The following is a 16,440-nucleotide window of genomic DNA, read 5'->3' as shown; positions in this document are numbered from 1 at the left end:
ACATGACTATTTAAACTTAAACCTTACTTCCAGCAACATCGGCTACGGACCATTCAAAAATTGCCTTCCAATTCTCCTTCTCACCTGCAAATTCAACTTACGAGAAATGTTTGGTTCCTCATCAATGTCAAATCAAGTCAGCTGTAAAAACGATGAAGTTCTCTGTCTCTGGTTAACAAGCGTCTATCAATATCCAGTCAACTACTCCCTAAATGTCTGGAAGCATGGACGAGATAATTTTGATAAAAATTTCATAAAATGCATCTCAACAATCTCATCATGCCTAAATGTAAAGGAATCGAACCTGCAAATTGTCACAAATGTCTTGTCGCTTACAAATGATGAGTACGAGACAGTTAAGGATGAAGATAACAGAATTTATTGCCAAATTATTTTTAATTAAATTAGAATCTTTTTTATTGCCATTGCCAATTGCTTGCCTTAATTATAAAAATTACTTATGATATAATAAATTATATTATTGATGATATCGATGAGCCAGGCATACAAATCAGCTAATTTACCGAAAGTATTCGTCTAGATCTAAATCATAATCATCATCTTGTTTCTTCGATGCATGCTTACTGGTGATCTCGACACTCGCTTCCTTCCTCTTATCTAAAAAATCCTCAAACCAGTCAGAATCTGTGTCAATTTGAACTTTATTCTTATTCTTCTTGCGCTTTTTAGTGCTCGGCTTTTTATTATGATTGTTAGATGTCATGGATTGATATGGATTATAATAGGTGTAAGGACTTGCATAATTGTTAGTTTGGATATGAGGTCTATTATTATTGTTATATGGCCATGCACTACTATATGGTTTATATTGTGGACGATAATAGTCATTAAATGATGAGCTTGTGGGCTGATAATTATGAACAACTTGTGGACTTCCCTGTGTCATTGTGTTAGGATTAAGAAAATGATCATTACTAAAAACCGATGAATCGACATTATTTTGTGGTGGCATGTAAATACCCTGCTGTGTACCAGCTGGTGGTATATAATCTGATTGTGTTATTGGCAGTGACACAACAGGTCGATTGTTGTTGTTGTTGTTATTGTTATTATTAAAGAAATTAAATGGATTAATATTGTTAAGGAACTGCTGGAATGGATTTTGATTTTGATAATTTGAATTTTGATCATTTTGTGATTGACCGAAACTATTAAAGAAATTTGTGATGGGATTATTATTGGCGATGCCATTAAGAAAATCTATAACAGGTCTTTGTGGTTGTTGTTGTACCTGATCTGCATATAAATTATTATTATTGTTATTATTGCTGTTACTATTGCCAAATCCAAACCAATTGAAAAATGGAAAGCTATTTTGTGGTGCTGAATATGTACTTACAGTATTATCATATGGATTTTGACGTAATCCATAAATTGAATTTTGTGGAACAAAAAACATTTGATTTAGGAATGCATTAGCCACATTTGGATCAATTATGTTTGGATCTCTTAAGTTATTTTGGGAAGGATTAACGTTAATTTGATGCTGTTGATAAATTTGTGATGCAACAACAGGATCAATTGAGGGTTTCATTGTCTCAAATGGACTAGGAATTGGTGTGGTTGTGGACTGGGAAAATGGATATTCTTGATTTTCGCCTTGTGCTGATGTTGAGGACGTTGTTGGCTGTAGTTGTAGTTCTATTCTTAGTGGAGTATTTGGGTTCTTTTTCTTGGTTTCCGAGCTGGCTCTGTGGGTGAAAAAGTTGATTAAATAATGTTGTTTAAGGATTTTTAGCTAAAAGAACTAAGAGTTCGAGATTTGATTCCCTAAATAGAGCAGATAGAGTCAATTGCATAGCTCTTAACCCATACAATTAAATCCCTAGATATAAAATCTTAATCCAAGCTTTTAAACTTCCAAAAAGCTCACAAAAAGCTCCCAACAAAGCTTACCTATAGCCTCGATGGTCAGCAATGTATCTTGTGATATGCAGCACGTTATTTGACAGTAAAACTCCATAAGATCCAGTCACTGAGCCATTCTTATGCTTTTGCTCATCTCTAAATTGTACATTTCCACTTGCTGGGTCTTCTATCTCATATCCAAATGCATATGTTCCGGGACCTTAAGAATATTAAAAGATTCTTTATTAATCATAAGGCAGCATAAAGCATTAGGCGGCAATTTTCATTTTCTGCCTTAAAAATTGGTGGAAGTGAAAGGATCAGACACCTGACACTCCAAAAGTACAGTACAACACTCAGTAAGTACAGTAAGTACAGTAAGTACAGTAAGTACAGTAAGTACAGTAAGTACAGTAAGTACAGTAAGTACAGTAAGTACAGTAAGTACAGTAAGTACAGTAAGTACAGTAAGTACAGTAAGTACAGTAAGTACAGTAAGTACAGTAAGTACAGTAAGTACAGTAAGTACAGTAAGTGCATTAAGTACAGCATGTCCAGCATAATACTTAGGAGTCTCTAACTCTTATCAGCTGTCACGGAGTAGTCAGGCAATCGTCAGGACCTCACCATCAACGCGGTTAACCGTTGACACCCTGCCGACTGTTTTGTGCTGCTCGGTTAAGTCACTAAAAAGTCAATATCTCAAGCATCTTACCATCAGGTGCCATAATATTATAATATGGAAATTCCGCATTACTCAGCCTCGCAGCGGCCTCTGGTATTTCTCGAAATTGCCGTGCTGTACGACATGTTGCATAGCTTAAAAAATTTACTAGAATTACCTGAAAATTATTCAAAAAAATTTATTCGTTACTCTAACGGGCATTGAAATCTTTTATTTATTGCAGTATTTAATTACTTAAAAATGAGAATAAATATGGATGAATGACTTTATTGTGGGTGGAACACAGATTTACAAAGAATTTTTGACAATTTTTTTTTTTATATCCAAAATTGAAGATTTACTGCGAAAAAAATTAATTTCCACTAATGTCATTTAAATTGAGTAAATTACAACAATTTCAACGGTTTTTGTGAAGTAAATGATTTTAATAAAATTAAATGTGAGTTTCAATGTGGATTTAAATAAGTTGTCACTGGGTGATGAGTATAAATAACTAAATCAACACTTTAGGGGCTGGTGTTGGTATAGGAACGATATATTAATGCTTGTGGAGGTGTGTCTATACGGAATTTTCAGAATTTAATCTAGTATAGTAGGATCCAGGAGTTGGAAATTTAGAGTAAATCGCCACCAAGCATTGTGAGTCACTAAGCCTCAGATGCGTATTCAGTTTCAATTTGCTAATGTGTCTCCACTTTGCAATTATGTCAACTCTGTTGTCTTGATATTACTTAAATTTCAGTTTTTAATTCTGTCACTTCTTGACTAATTATCAACAAGATTATAGCCAAATTTCTATGACTAAATATTTGTTCTGATAAAAGTTTAAAGCTATATAAATTCTGACTAGAATAGATAGTTTTTATTACTAAAAGAATAAAATTACAGAACAAAAACACGTTTGAAAACAGATAAAATAGCAATTTGGCTAATAAGCCTCCAGCATTTCTATTACCCTATGAAATTTGCAAGATATTTGGGGTATTATAATAGACATTTTAATTATAAACATCTTAACTTTACTGACTGGATTGTGTATAATTAGTTTTGGTTTGGGGTCGTTCACTTATGAAAGATTAAAATTTATTCAGGAATAAAAATTCGAATCAAGTCTTCAGAAGCTTAATCGGAAATTATTTAAGAAAGGAATTTTTATTGCCACTAAAAAACTACAAAATGATTCGTTCGCTTCTAAGATTCTCATTTAAGACTTATTCTTAGACACTTCATTTGCAGAAGTTTGACAAATTAACCTTCTAATCCAGTGTTGTCTAAGCAGTGTGCCGCGGCACAATAGTTTGTAAATGAATTTTTTGAAAATTCTATGAACCGCACAACAATTCGTTTTATGGCATTTCAAATTTTTTATGTCCAGAACACAGTTTGAACAGCACTGCTCTATAATAATTTATATCCAATTTACTTCACGTGTTATTTAATAAACATCAAGTCTAAATCACACAAAAAAGTTCAACAATAATGTCAGTAATTGATCTATTTGTTCTTCATTCATCCACTCAATTTGCACATATTCAATTCCAATTTTTATATAAATCATAGTAGCACTAACAATCAGAATACACAAACTTACAAATTTTAACAACATTGTTGAGTATTTAGTCCTATTGAACTTTATTATTAAGCTTCTGAATTCAATAAACATAAAAGCTGATAATTGGCACTAAAAATCAACACTTAATCCACATTATACTGAAATGTCCATTGAGTTATTATCGTGTTGTGGTTCTTTATGGTGCTTTAAATGTAAACTTTAAGATCCACTTGTAATACGATATTCTAGTGTCTTTCGCGGTCGAGTATATCCAAAAGAAAGTTAAGCACACTCCGATTATTCTCAACAATTTTGCAATACTGAAGTCGTTTGGTGAGTGTCCATATGTATTTATATTACTAACAATTTGTGGATATTATATTTTAGAGAACAAAAAAAGAGCCCATCGTCATCATCATCAACGCCATATGCAGCATATGAGAATGAAAGAGATAGAAAATAAAAAGAAATTTTTCGCGACTCACATCCAGCACAATTCTCATCTACCGATTCTTTGTTTTCGTGCGCTTCCAAAAAACAATCATTTGCGTTTGTTTTTATAGCCAAACATCCATGTGATGATTATAAGGAGATGGGTATACATCACCATGTGCGGTAAGCTAATTTTGGCAATTTTTGGTTAGCATGTGTAATAATAATGTTATAAAAGATATTACCTTGAAAAGAAATTGCCCGCGACTTTACTGATGGATGAGTTTATTCAACCTGCATTCATTCATATTTTAAGTAAGAATGTGATCGTTGACTGAGTGTGAAATTCTTGTCCAGAGTTGTTTAGGATACTCTGTCGGTGTTCTACTGTGACAGTCGTTGTCCAGGTTCAATCAAACATACCTTACACTATCTGCCTAGCTGAATCTAAACTGTGGTTCCTTTAATAAAATTTGAAAAACAGATCTACGAGTAATGTACTTTAAGCAGCCCTGAACGGTCAAAAATATGTTAGCGAACAAGAATTGTAGGCTTGGTTTTACTGTGCTTTAGATGCAAAGACCTGCAGATTTCAGCTGTACTTCATAATTTGTCCAAGTCATACTTACAGTGGAGCGAATATTTCTGTGAACAAATCGACTTGACAAGTGAATTAAACAGAATTTGGTAGCATTTTGGCTGCTTAATAGCACAAAAGTATATTGGAAGTTCAAAACGGAACTGCTTAGTTCTAATAAACATTTGTTTGACAACTGAAACAACAAAATTGTCTTTAAATGTTCATAAAAAAAATAGAAAATCCAAAATTCTTCAGGTTTCTTTAGTATGAACAAAATGCTAAATATTGTAGCTAGCAGTTCTGTCTTTTCAGATCCGTAATATTTTCCGGAAATAAGTAGCATTTAACAAACTTTTGTCTCTGGCAACGAAGTGCAGAATTTTAAGTCCAGACTTTGAAGTCCAAACTTTGAGCTCTACTCTTAAATTTGGTAGAGATTGTAGGTCAATTTAAGCCATGAATTTTACAATTTTGAATTTTACCCAATAGGATATGATTACCCCAGCATTACAGTGCCACAACACACAAATATATCCAACTCTGTTTCCTACAAAGAATGCCGCTACACAAAAGAAACAATACAAATTTGGCATCTTCAGATCATCGGCTTTAGATGCATTTAGAATGTGTGTCACGTGATGAAAATAGACTTGTTATTACTTTGTAGGTGTTTTAATTCCCGCATTTTACTACAGATTTTATTGATCCTTACAAATATCCACAACAAATACAAGAACTATAGCTAGATATCTAAAAATAAAAATTTAATATTTTTAGTCATTAAATGAAGCCATTCAAGGTAGTCACTTAATATAATTGCTGTGCTGACGATTAACAGTTAGTTCATGTATCATCGGATGTCTCATCTCATGACATTAGTTACCTATATTTTGACAATAAAATCTCATTGAGGATTAAGCCTCAAGAAGTAATTCTGAATCATTTTGCGATAGTCACGCAACAAAGACGACTTATTTAACTTAAACTGTAACTCCTAGGTGTCAAATCTGCGTGATTCTAGATTAGTTTACACATGATTGAGGCACAGTTGTAACGGTTCCAGTGGATGATTTATTAACAGTTCTTTTGTCTCTTATTTAATGACTTTCTTTGCAATTTTGTTGCTGAACAATAAATATGAGCTGTAAGTGCTTAATCACAGACCGGATAATACTGTGACGCAACTTGATGGTGATGAGGAATGAAAATTTGATTGATCATTTGTCAGTTATGGATTTTATGGATTGGAATTCGAAAATTGATTAATATTCAGTAAGTTATTTGGTTTTGGATTAACTCTGGAGTTCAATATAGTTCACTGCCGAAAACAGTCGTCGGATTGGCTTTATGCTGGTTATGGTTGCTCTGACAGCAAGAAATGACTGTTTTCCAAATCGTACAGCTCGGGGCATTATGTTATATCTGATTTTTAATGAATGATCTTCAATCGAAGTCGACTCGACTCCAAACAAAATTCGAGTCAACTTCCAGCTTTGGAACAACTTCTGGCTAACACAATCCTGGGACAGGAGGTCCTAAGCAGCCAATTTAGGCACTCTGCTCTATTCTGACAATCCAAAATCAACCTTCCCAAATTCATTAATTGCAAAAGCTCACAAAATAATCAACTCCATTAAAATTAAGCATATCGATGCTAATTGAACATTCTCACTCATCCAAGCACCTGAAAATCAAAACTCATAACAAACTTTACAGCCTTCTTAATGCAAGATCACGAAGCACCGTAAGACACCCACAAAACAAAAAGTGCATTTACATCTTGATATATTCGACAAAGGCATCGTTACGGACCAAATTGAAATGTGAATTAAATGAGAAGCATTATTGTCATGTGAGAATAATAACAGTCATTTAAGAAATCTTCAAAAATATTCTGTGGCTGTAAAATTCTCAAAAAAAAAATGGTTCAACGAATCTTATATGGATATAGATGCTTACTGGAACTACCGAAATAAATAATCTTTCTAAATTTGTTTCTTTACAGACGCCAAAAGTTATCAAGTTACATCATTCCTGTCGAGATATTCGCACTCAGTCGACCTATTTTCTTTTTTACTCACAGCTTAATTTGACATTTATGGATGCACATGTGGGTGATGATTTTTTTGCACAGCAACTTAATTCTATTCATCTATTGACCTTTAATGATGCTAATTTCTGTGAATATTTCTGTGAATATTCTGTTTTGTGGAATGTTGGAGTTGACTTTGCTTTTTAAGATTTATTGAGGTTAACTCTGACAATCAAAACTGGGGCAGGTTTCTCCGGCGTAGGTACGGTATAGGTGGGAACTAAGACATTGTGGTGCAACTCTATTCATAAAGGTCTTCAAACCTGACTTTGTGGACGATAAAAGAGCTCGTGGACGCCCAAAGAACTCTTGGAAGGAAGCTATCGATAGAGATAGTATTGCACTTGGTATCAATCCTCTTGTGGGAGGTCATGGATCACAACTGATCTATACGACCAGCGAAGTAAGTAAGTAAGAAAGCTATAGTACAGATGCACCACTAAAATGGTACAGATGCACCATTACCGTATTATTATTGTAAACCATCGGTACCGTACCGTACCATCACCGAAGAAATCGAACTGATAGCTAATTTAGTTCGATTGTGTCAATTTCGAGTTCTGAGTAAAATAATTTATTTACTGCGAATGACCCTGGGTCAATTGAGGCTACGCGCATATGATTAATCGTTTAAAAAATATATACTCTATTTCCAAATGTTGTGATCTAATTTCTTATCAACAAGAATTTTATAAATATTTTGCATTTTAAGTTTTTTGGTCAGTCATAAACATATTTTAGATGAGTTTAGTTGCTGATAACGTATCAAGAAATTAGAAATTCTGAAATTTAAAGATGAACAAATTTATTTTGTAAGTTATTGTTTAATTGCTGTTTACTTATTACGTTAAGCCAGTGGTGGGCAATCATTTATATTTCACGGCACACCTAGGTGGTAGGACTTGATCGGAACCCTACACGGTATACAGTTTAAAGTTACTTACTTACTGTATTCATACTTCTTTGTGGAACTTAGGTTACAAAAGAATGCTTTCCATCTTATTCAGTGGCTGGCTCTGTCAATTATTTTGCAGAAATTCTCTGTCTGTATGTTGATATTCATTCTTTCATCACTGATCTGCGCCATGTAGCTTATAAAGCTCCAGAGCGTCTTTGATCTTGCAGATTCAAACCAAGGGCGGTGTTACACAAACAAACGTGTGTTTCTTCCCCAGCATTGAAATTGTCTAATCCAACCGTAATTCCTTGATCTTAATCTACTTATTGATGTCTTGCTGACCTGTTTATTGCAGAAGCTTCTCATTTCGAGGTCATGTGTTTCGTGTCATAATCAAACATTTTTGGCGGCACACAGGTTGACCACCACTGCAAATTACAATTTCCTCATGAAATTCAAACTTTATTAGTGAATTAATCCTCATACCATTGATTTTAATTAAATGTTCACTTTCCAACCCTAGACTTACATTCGGCTTACTGTCAATCGCAACCATAACAACATCCATTCAACTTCATTGTGCATACTACACTAGAACATCAAATTTTTATGCTATAAAAGGAGTCTACACATGCCAAATTCAAGGCGTTAATTCACAAGACAGTCATGATGCTTTAGTTACAGGAACTCATAGAATTGATAAATCAAATAGCGATGTTATAGGAATTTGGGACAGTAATGGAAGACTTGAAACATTCCCAAGAGGATTGGGTGAAGTTTTCGAGAATCTGATTGCCTTTTACATTTCTGGTGGAAATATCAAAGAAATTCATCAAGAGGACTTAAAACCGTACCCAAATATGGTTGCACTTGTTTTTGATGGAAGTAAAATTGAAGTAATTGAGCGAGGTCTTTTTGATTACAATCCTTATCTTGAAGCTGTTGTTTTTGATAGTAAAATGATTCGTCACATCAGTTCCAATGCTTTTGATAATTTGTCAAATTTAAAATATTTAATACTTAGTGGATGTGCTTCCGCTCGTGTGATTGACAATCGTGATGAAGTCAAGAATGAAATTGAGAGAGTTAAACCTTTATGCGAGGAATATGTTGAGACAGCACAAGCATCGACCATATCAAGACGAATCTATTCTGAGAAGTTAACAGAAGCAAGTTGTTCAGCAAGTGATTGCTTCGAGATGAACGAAAAGATTGAGTATTTGAGTAAAAAAGTTATAAATTTAGATGAAAAGTATAACAGTTTGGCTCAGACTGTTAACAACTTATTGATCACTATTGGTAATTTGGAAAGTGCATTGAGACATCCAAAATAAATATATTATAAAGCTTTGTTAATTCCAGAGTGTGGCCGTGTCGACAATATAATGTGAAACTGTCAATCTTGACACGGCCACACTCTGGTTCATTCGAGGAATAAAAAATAAAATTTAATTTTGAATTGAAAGTCGTTTTTCAGTTTTACCAAATTTCAGCACAACTGACTAAATATGCAACTCAAGTGCAATTACCAACCAATGAGAATCAGAGCTTCGCTAGGACGTTTCGGGGCAAATTATTGTTTAAGAAGTGAGGGTGCACCAGACCACTGCATTCAGTAGATCTTCAGTAAATAGAGGGATCAGAAACACTTCTTTGAGGACGCTATTATCAGCGTATTGCATTTAGCGAACAAAAGAGTTGGGAGTCGCATTTCCACTGCATATGATTCAAAAAAGGACCGGCGAAAAGTTCCTCTGCCGAGTCTAGAGCCCATGACCGTATGCGCGGTATCACAATAATTAGGTATCGAAGTACAAAACCATCCTGACACCTCGACTTTATAGGTCAAAGAACTCATGGAAAGAAGCTGTCGATAGAAATAGTGTCACACTTGGAATTCGTAATTGGCAAACAGTAGCCAGCGATAGAGCCAGCTTCAGGAACCGACTGAGGGAGGCGATAGATTACACTTGATCTGTACGGCCAGCGAAGTAAGAAAGTAAGTAACTCGAAATCGATCATAATTTTATATGGAGTCGAGTCGAGTCAAGTCAGCTTGACTAAATAATTGATTAAATCATGATGATTACGCAGTCAATCAATACTGCTTTAAAATGTACATAATGCTTGAATAATACAAATACAGTCCGATTCTCCATACAAATCCATAGTATAATCAATGAGCAAGATTATTAAAAATAAAACATTTATTTTAGGTATTTGATGCGACAAAATTTATTCTCTTTTCCTAAAAGTTCTATAAATTTGTCGCATTATGCTTCACTCATTTCATTTTAAAGTCCTACTTTGAAAGTGAAACTACAAATCAAAAAAAAAAGTTAAAGAGATGAACAAAATAATTCTGTAAGTTTTAAAAGACTTAATCCTGAGTTAAAGCAAGCTCGATTGCTTTACTTCTGACTCAATTTGTTTAAAAACTATACCTAATTAATTTTTCTTTTATTTTTCTAATTTAGCACTGCTTTTTGCTTTGTTTTAACTCTAAGCATAGCAACATCAATAAATATCAATTGTTCTTATCAAAATCGTGGATTTTATGCCATCTCATCAGCACTTTCATGTTCAATTAAATCTGTAACCTCCGAAGACAATCCTAATGTATTTATAACCGGAACTCATACATACCATACGAACAACGATGTACTTGGACTCTCCGGTAGTCTTGGCAACATTCAAGTGTTTCCTAAAGGTCTTAAGAGCATATTTAAAAATCTTAAAGCATTTTATGTTTCTGGTAAAATCAAAGAAATTCATCAAGATGATCTGAGTCCATATCCAGATTTGGTCGTTCTCATATTAGATCATAATCTCATTGAAGTTGTAGAAAAAGGACTTTTTGACCACAATCCAAATTTAGAAGCGATTTCATTTTGGCAAAATCCCATCAAACACATTAATGTAAATGCTTTCGATAATTTGCCAAAATTAAGATATTATTGGATGAGTGGCTGTGCTAATGTCTATAAAGAAAATAATCGTCCAATGGTCTTAACTGAAATAACTAGAGCGAAGTCACAATGCCAAGCATATGTAGAAACAACATCAACAACATCAACAACGTCAACAACAACAACCACTCCAGCTCCCGTAATTGTGACACAAAACTGTCCCGAAGCACCTCCATCAAAAGATTTTTTCACAATCCATGAAAAACTTGATTATTTAACCAATAAAATTTTGGAATTGGATGGTAAACTTGATAACATTACAGAAGTTATTGAGAAAATTAAGGCACATTAAAATATGATTGCATTGTTCTATGCCAGAATGCGCAATAGATTAATAACTGTTGATCAATTTTGTTCTGAATTTGACAAAAGTACCAAATAAAATTTTCTTAAAAAATCGATAGTTTTGTATTTGTATTTCAATACTAATCTACCCTAACAGACATGGCATATGGTTTCAAGAGCATGCTATACTTAAAAATACTAGCTTAGCATGCTGTTTGTATAGGCAGTGAAAAAGCAGCAGTAACATAGTGGTTAGAGTGATAACGTACCGATGCTAACGACCCGCATTCAATTCTAGGGAAAATCTAGTCGGATTTGGGTGCTTTTTTGCTGTTTCCATTCATACCAGCTCAGTTCACACCAAGTAGACACAGCAACTCGACGCAAAAACCCCACAAAAATTGAGGCTACGTAAATTGGTACAAATTGGTATAATGCAACTGTGCAGAGTTGGGAAAAAAGCAAAACGTCATTTATGACATCGTGAATACATAAACCGAGTTGGAGTGACTAAAAACAACGGAAAACCCAAATTTTGATGAATTGATAACAAAATTTGTATTATTTGATTTAATTGAACAAAATTATTGAGTCGGTAAAAGTCAAATGTCAATTTGTAACTTATCGTTATCACAATAAAAACTTGATGTTCTACAAATTGTTCACATTAAAAATATACTGATTAAAAAGTATTAAACAAATTTTGATAATGCTGATGCTGATGACTTAATATACCAGATGATGCTGTTAAATACTCTCAAACCTTGATTTTAAATTTTTCCAATGCCTTAATCAATGTAATTATCCAAAAATAACTGCTGTCAAATTTAAAAAAACGTTTAACTTAGACCTTGATTTTATGCTCCTCATTATGATCGTGTTGAAAAGCTTTTTATAGATATTTATGCTCACTTTTCATCATTCAACATCCATTAAAAATTCAATGAACCCGCAGTGAACTTGATGCTGATTAAAGGAATGGGTGTGTGGACGATTTCGTGAAGTCAATCATTAAAGACTATTTTTAATGAATAGAATGAGGCGCCTGTATATTGAAACTCATTCACATGCTCATACTGTGCACGATGCTGCGAGGCAAACAAATGTAAATTATGTAATACTCATCTTACTTATGCTGATCAATCTATTGATTTCTTTTAACTTTATTACTATTATTATTTATTTATTAATAGTAGTTATGCTGGAAATAGATAGGTAAATAAGTAAATAGATGCTTGAGGTGAATTTTGCTTGGTAGAAAATTGCTGTAATTTATTTACTGTGAACTTTTTTTTGCAAAGTGTTTGGAATTGAATGTATCGCAAAAAAGCATATTGTCCATTTAAGAACTTGACATAATGTCTTTAAAATTCCAAACTAGCAGAAGTTCTCGGTTGACAGAGCCGGCTTTAGACGTTCTCATAGTGCGGCAATGGGCCCACGTGCGTACCAACCAAGGAAGTAAGTAAGTATGGTGAACTAACGACAATGACGACTAAGTGGTATGCTCCGGCCCAATTCCAAAGTCACATCGACATAGGGACGCTATATTTCACTTTATTTAAGAAGCTTGCCTTTCTAGGTGATGAAGAAAATGCTGATAATGTGATATAAATCAAGCATCGTGCCAATTTTGTTCCCTTTATGTGAAACCACCTTATTTTCTGATTTTCAGATTGTGGTCCAATGCAACAATAAGATTTGTATAATGAGCACTGGATAGAGAAAAAAGGTTTAAATGTGCTTTGTGCTACGATCCATACCAACTCCTGATAGCTCAATGGTAAGAGCATTCAACTGAAAAACGTAGGATATGGGTTTGAGTCTCACTCGGGCTTAGTTGTGGGGAAGAAAACTGTTTTCTCAGTCATCGAAAGATGCTGTCGAAAGAGAAGGTAATGCACTTGGCATAGGTAATTAGCAAGCGGCTGCCAGCGTTAGAACCAGCTTCAGATGCAAATTTAACGATGTCATGGAAGTAAAGTCTAGTAAAGTTTCGAATATCAATAGGAGCGCACAACCTTAGTCTTCTAATTCACGACAATACATGAGAATGCTCTAACGGCTGATTTTAAGACCATCGGGCTATTTCGAATAAATCTTCTCAATTACTTAATATATATTCATTAATATTTCCATCCTCACTTTTACTATCGAAGCTTCTCAATCTAAGTCTTGCATCAAGAAACACCGACATTACAGAAAAGGTCAAACATAAGCAACAAAATACTTATTATTATTACATTTGACTTGAATTTACCTTATTATTATTTTTTAAAGTCAATTACCATTGGGAAAAGAAAAAAAAATCTAATGCAATATACAGCACAGCCCAAAGAAGAAATAAATAGTTGTGTACACGACATCAGCTGTTTTGTTTGTCTTCTTGTTACTTGTCATGGATGTAGCATTGGATGTTGCAATCGCATGTTGCTTTTGCGTTCGACCAGCATTCAAGCGACAAAACGTAGATGAAAAAATGACTTAACGCATTGCATGCTGTATATGTTGACCTATCCAACAAGGAAATTGTGAATGTGCTGTAGCTGCAAAATGTTTGCGTAAAAAAATACACATTTTTTTGTTTCTTTTTCAACTTCAAATCTTCTGTTTTTTTATTTACATATAAAAAACTTTTTTTTTTTTTTTATTTTTTAATTTTTTGTTGCATTTCTTATCATTAAATGGAAATGAGCAGCTTTTCATCATCAAAAAAATGTAAATTTGTTCATTTCTATTTAATATTCTTACAAAACTATGCGATTGAGAATGAAAAAATTATATCCATAAATGATGATCCCTAGCAGGCAGAGAGGACATTCTGAACCATGAAGGCATGCTCTATGCTAGGCAGAGAGGTTCCTTATTGGTCATTGTGTACCATGAAGGCATAATCTTTGCCTGTTAGGGCTGATGATTCCATTTCTGTATATTCTATAGAGAGCATAAAATTGGCAGTAGAAATGGATGAGATTCCATCATAATTTATGGATTATAATCCCTTATTAGCACCATTCTCGCATCGACTTTTTGTATGATTCTTCAGGATAATTAAAATGCCTTTTTTTCATCATTCACGTGATATATCACTGAGTATAGAATGTGAAAGGTTTGCAATTTTATAAAAAATAACAAGAAAATAAGCATAAAATAGGAAAATAGAGTTTAGGAAGTATAGAGAGATATTGTGCATCATATGAAGGAAGATGAGGGTAGGAGGATAGCATTTAAAATATTATCACATTAATTAGCACTCAAGAAATGTCTTAAATTCATCACAACTTTCTCTATCAATGGCAATCGTAAGATTCAACCTTTTGTGCTGTTCACGGTTAACTGAACTGCTTAATTTAGCACTGAATTTCACTTTTTTGATGTTCTTAGGTGTGTAGCTATGGAGAAAGAGCTCATTCTAGCTATTCATTTAATTGCTCGATTATGTAATTATCTGCAATTTTATTTGCAGCATGAAATTGCAATTTTGAAGATGAAAAAAGTGAAAGTTTCTGTTTTTTTGGTTTTACTTCTCACACAAATAGTCTTTATCGTCTATATTTGTTTTGTATATAAAAATCTTACATTTTAGAAGAGAATTTGTCACATTTTGGTGATGAAATTGTGGATCTCTCAACAATCATACACAGGAATGCATAATAATAATAAGATTGGATAGTCATAGGACAGATAAGTAGGAAGATTGAGATGAGTAAGGCAGAAAAAATCTATTTATAATTGAATTGAGTTAAAACTAATCAATAATTTTATCATCGAATACTGATTCGTTCGTCTTTTTTACGAATTTGAGGAATTTGAGGATGGGTTCTTTTGTGGTGGTTGATAAATTGGCAATGGATGCTAATTTGTCTTAATTAAAAAAAAATTTAGTAGTGGTGAGCGTGGACGAGTGGAGCGTGAGCGTAGGCAACTGGGGCAACGTGTTTAACGACTGGAACTGGGTGGGCAACAACTGGAGCTGTTTTGTGGACGACGGCATTGAAACCATTGTGGTCATCAGCGGTGTAGTCAACCTAAATAATCAAATTATTAGTGGAAATTCTAAAAATCATTCAGTGATCATCTTACAGTTCTGACTGAACCATCAGGTTCGACAAGTGAGTATTGTCCCTTAACGACATCTCCGTCGCGTTCTTCAGCTTGTGACTTGATATCTCCGGTATGTGGGTCCTTAATTCCATAGTTGAATGAGTATTTTGGGTATGCAACTGGTTCTGGAACTACAACTTTGTGGACTGGAGCGTGAGCATAGTGAACTGGTGCGGCATGATATGCTGGCAATGGAGCATAGACTGGGCTAGCGATTGCTGATGCAACGAAGAGAGCGGCAACAATGAACAACTATAATAAATGGGGAAATTATGAGTAATTTGATCACTAAAATCACAATTTTTTTGAGGATTTTTTTTCAAGCACTTGAACTTCTTCTTTTATGCATTTTATGTCACAAGCTATTATTGCCACTTTAGAGAGCTTAATCATTTATGCATTAATATGGCATTTAAAAAAAATCACAAAATTTTAATTCCTTTATCTCAAATTGTATAATTTTCACTTTCAAGTTCCCCAAAAATGAAAATCCACCAAAATTTTGTCACTTTTATGCTTCCTTTTCGTACCTTCATGATTACTAAATTAAAATTTTTTATTTGGTTTATAAACTGTTTGTTTATTAAAGTTCGAGAACTAACTGATGTCTTTTCGAATGGCACACGTCAGTTTATATAGTAAAGTTTTTGCAGTGACTGCAAGCTACCTCCCGAAAATTATAAAACAACAAAAATGTATATCCAAGTTACTTGCTCACCTGATCCCCAAATGTGATTTTCTCATTTTGAGACTTTTTTGCTCTTTTTTTTCCTTTCGAGACATTCGGAGAGACATCAAAAGTCATATGCTGTAGTGCAGAGAGCAGCTCCCCTCTCTCAGTACAACTTTTATATCCATTATTGATCTCTTATGCAGGTACGGCATGAAAAAATAAACTTTTAGTGACGATTCGTTTCTCAGTATCGAATTAGCCTTAGAAGCAGCAATAAATTCAAATTCACGTACATCCAATT

The 16,440-nt window shown here is 33.8% G+C and overlaps 4 protein-coding genes across 4 annotated transcripts; 2 read left to right on the top strand and 2 right to left on the bottom strand.

The window, feature by feature from the left end:
* Positions 1-427: 427 nt before the first annotated feature.
* Positions 428-4,411, bottom strand: LOC139085619 (homeobox protein 2-like). The gene is made up of 4 exons (XM_070633712.1): positions 4,146-4,411; positions 2,585-2,711; positions 1,918-2,089; positions 428-1,712 (listed from the first exon to the last, which is right to left on the bottom strand). The coding sequence occupies exons 1-4, from the start codon at positions 4,215-4,217 to the stop codon at positions 521-523; spliced, it is 1,563 nt and encodes a 520-aa protein (XP_070489813.1). The 5' UTR covers positions 4,218-4,411; the 3' UTR covers positions 428-520.
* A 3,526-nt stretch (positions 4,412-7,937) lies between these two features.
* On the top strand, positions 7,938-9,573 carry LOC139085620 (uncharacterized). The gene is made up of 2 exons (XM_070633713.1): positions 7,938-8,022; positions 8,632-9,573. Exons 1-2 carry the CDS (start codon positions 8,006-8,008, stop codon positions 9,440-9,442), a joined length of 828 nt encoding a protein of 275 aa, XP_070489814.1. The 5' UTR covers positions 7,938-8,005; the 3' UTR covers positions 9,443-9,573.
* Positions 9,574-10,413: 840 nt separating this feature from the next.
* Positions 10,414-11,412, top strand: LOC139085621 (uncharacterized). Its single transcript, XM_070633714.1, has 2 exons — positions 10,414-10,472; positions 10,586-11,412. Exons 1-2 carry the CDS (start codon positions 10,456-10,458, stop codon positions 11,367-11,369), a joined length of 801 nt encoding a protein of 266 aa, XP_070489815.1. The 5' UTR covers positions 10,414-10,455; the 3' UTR covers positions 11,370-11,412.
* Positions 11,413-14,865: 3,453 nt separating this feature from the next.
* LOC139085625 (cuticle protein 8-like) lies at positions 14,866-16,058 on the bottom strand. The gene is made up of 3 exons (XM_070633718.1): positions 15,997-16,058; positions 15,446-15,718; positions 14,866-15,390 (listed from the first exon to the last, which is right to left on the bottom strand). Exons 1-3 carry the CDS (start codon positions 16,000-16,002, stop codon positions 15,244-15,246), a joined length of 426 nt encoding a protein of 141 aa, XP_070489819.1. The 5' UTR covers positions 16,003-16,058; the 3' UTR covers positions 14,866-15,243.
* Positions 16,059-16,440: the final 382 nt, after the last annotated feature.

The sequence above is a fragment of the Chironomus tepperi genome, unplaced genomic scaffold (genome assembly GCF_022539635.2).
Source record: "Chironomus tepperi strain 1889 unplaced genomic scaffold, CSIRO-AGI_Ctep_v1 contig_74, whole genome shotgun sequence".
NCBI lineage: Eukaryota > Metazoa > Arthropoda > Insecta > Diptera > Chironomidae > Chironomus > Chironomus tepperi.
Note: the sequence above shows the minus strand (reverse complement) of the source record. Positions and strands in the feature narration are given on the sequence as shown.

Excerpts from the sequence above, each read along its gene's own strand:
- LOC139085625 (XM_070633718.1), bottom strand. Across the intron at positions 15,391-15,445 it reads CTGATGGTTCAGTCAGAACT|GTTGACTACACCGCTGATGA; the intron begins GTAAGATGATCA and ends TTGATTATTTAG.
- LOC139085619 (XM_070633712.1), bottom strand. The coding sequence starts at position 4,217 with ATGTTTATTGAATTCAGAAGCTTAATAATAAAGTTCAATAGGACTAAA. Across the intron at positions 2,090-2,584 it reads TAATATTATGGCACCTGATG|GTCCCGGAACATATGCATTT; the intron begins GTAAGATGCTTG and ends AATATTCTTAAG. Across the intron at positions 1,713-1,917 it reads GCTGACCATCGAGGCTATAG|AGCCAGCTCGGAAACCAAGA; the intron begins GTAAGCTTTGTT and ends TTTCACCCACAG.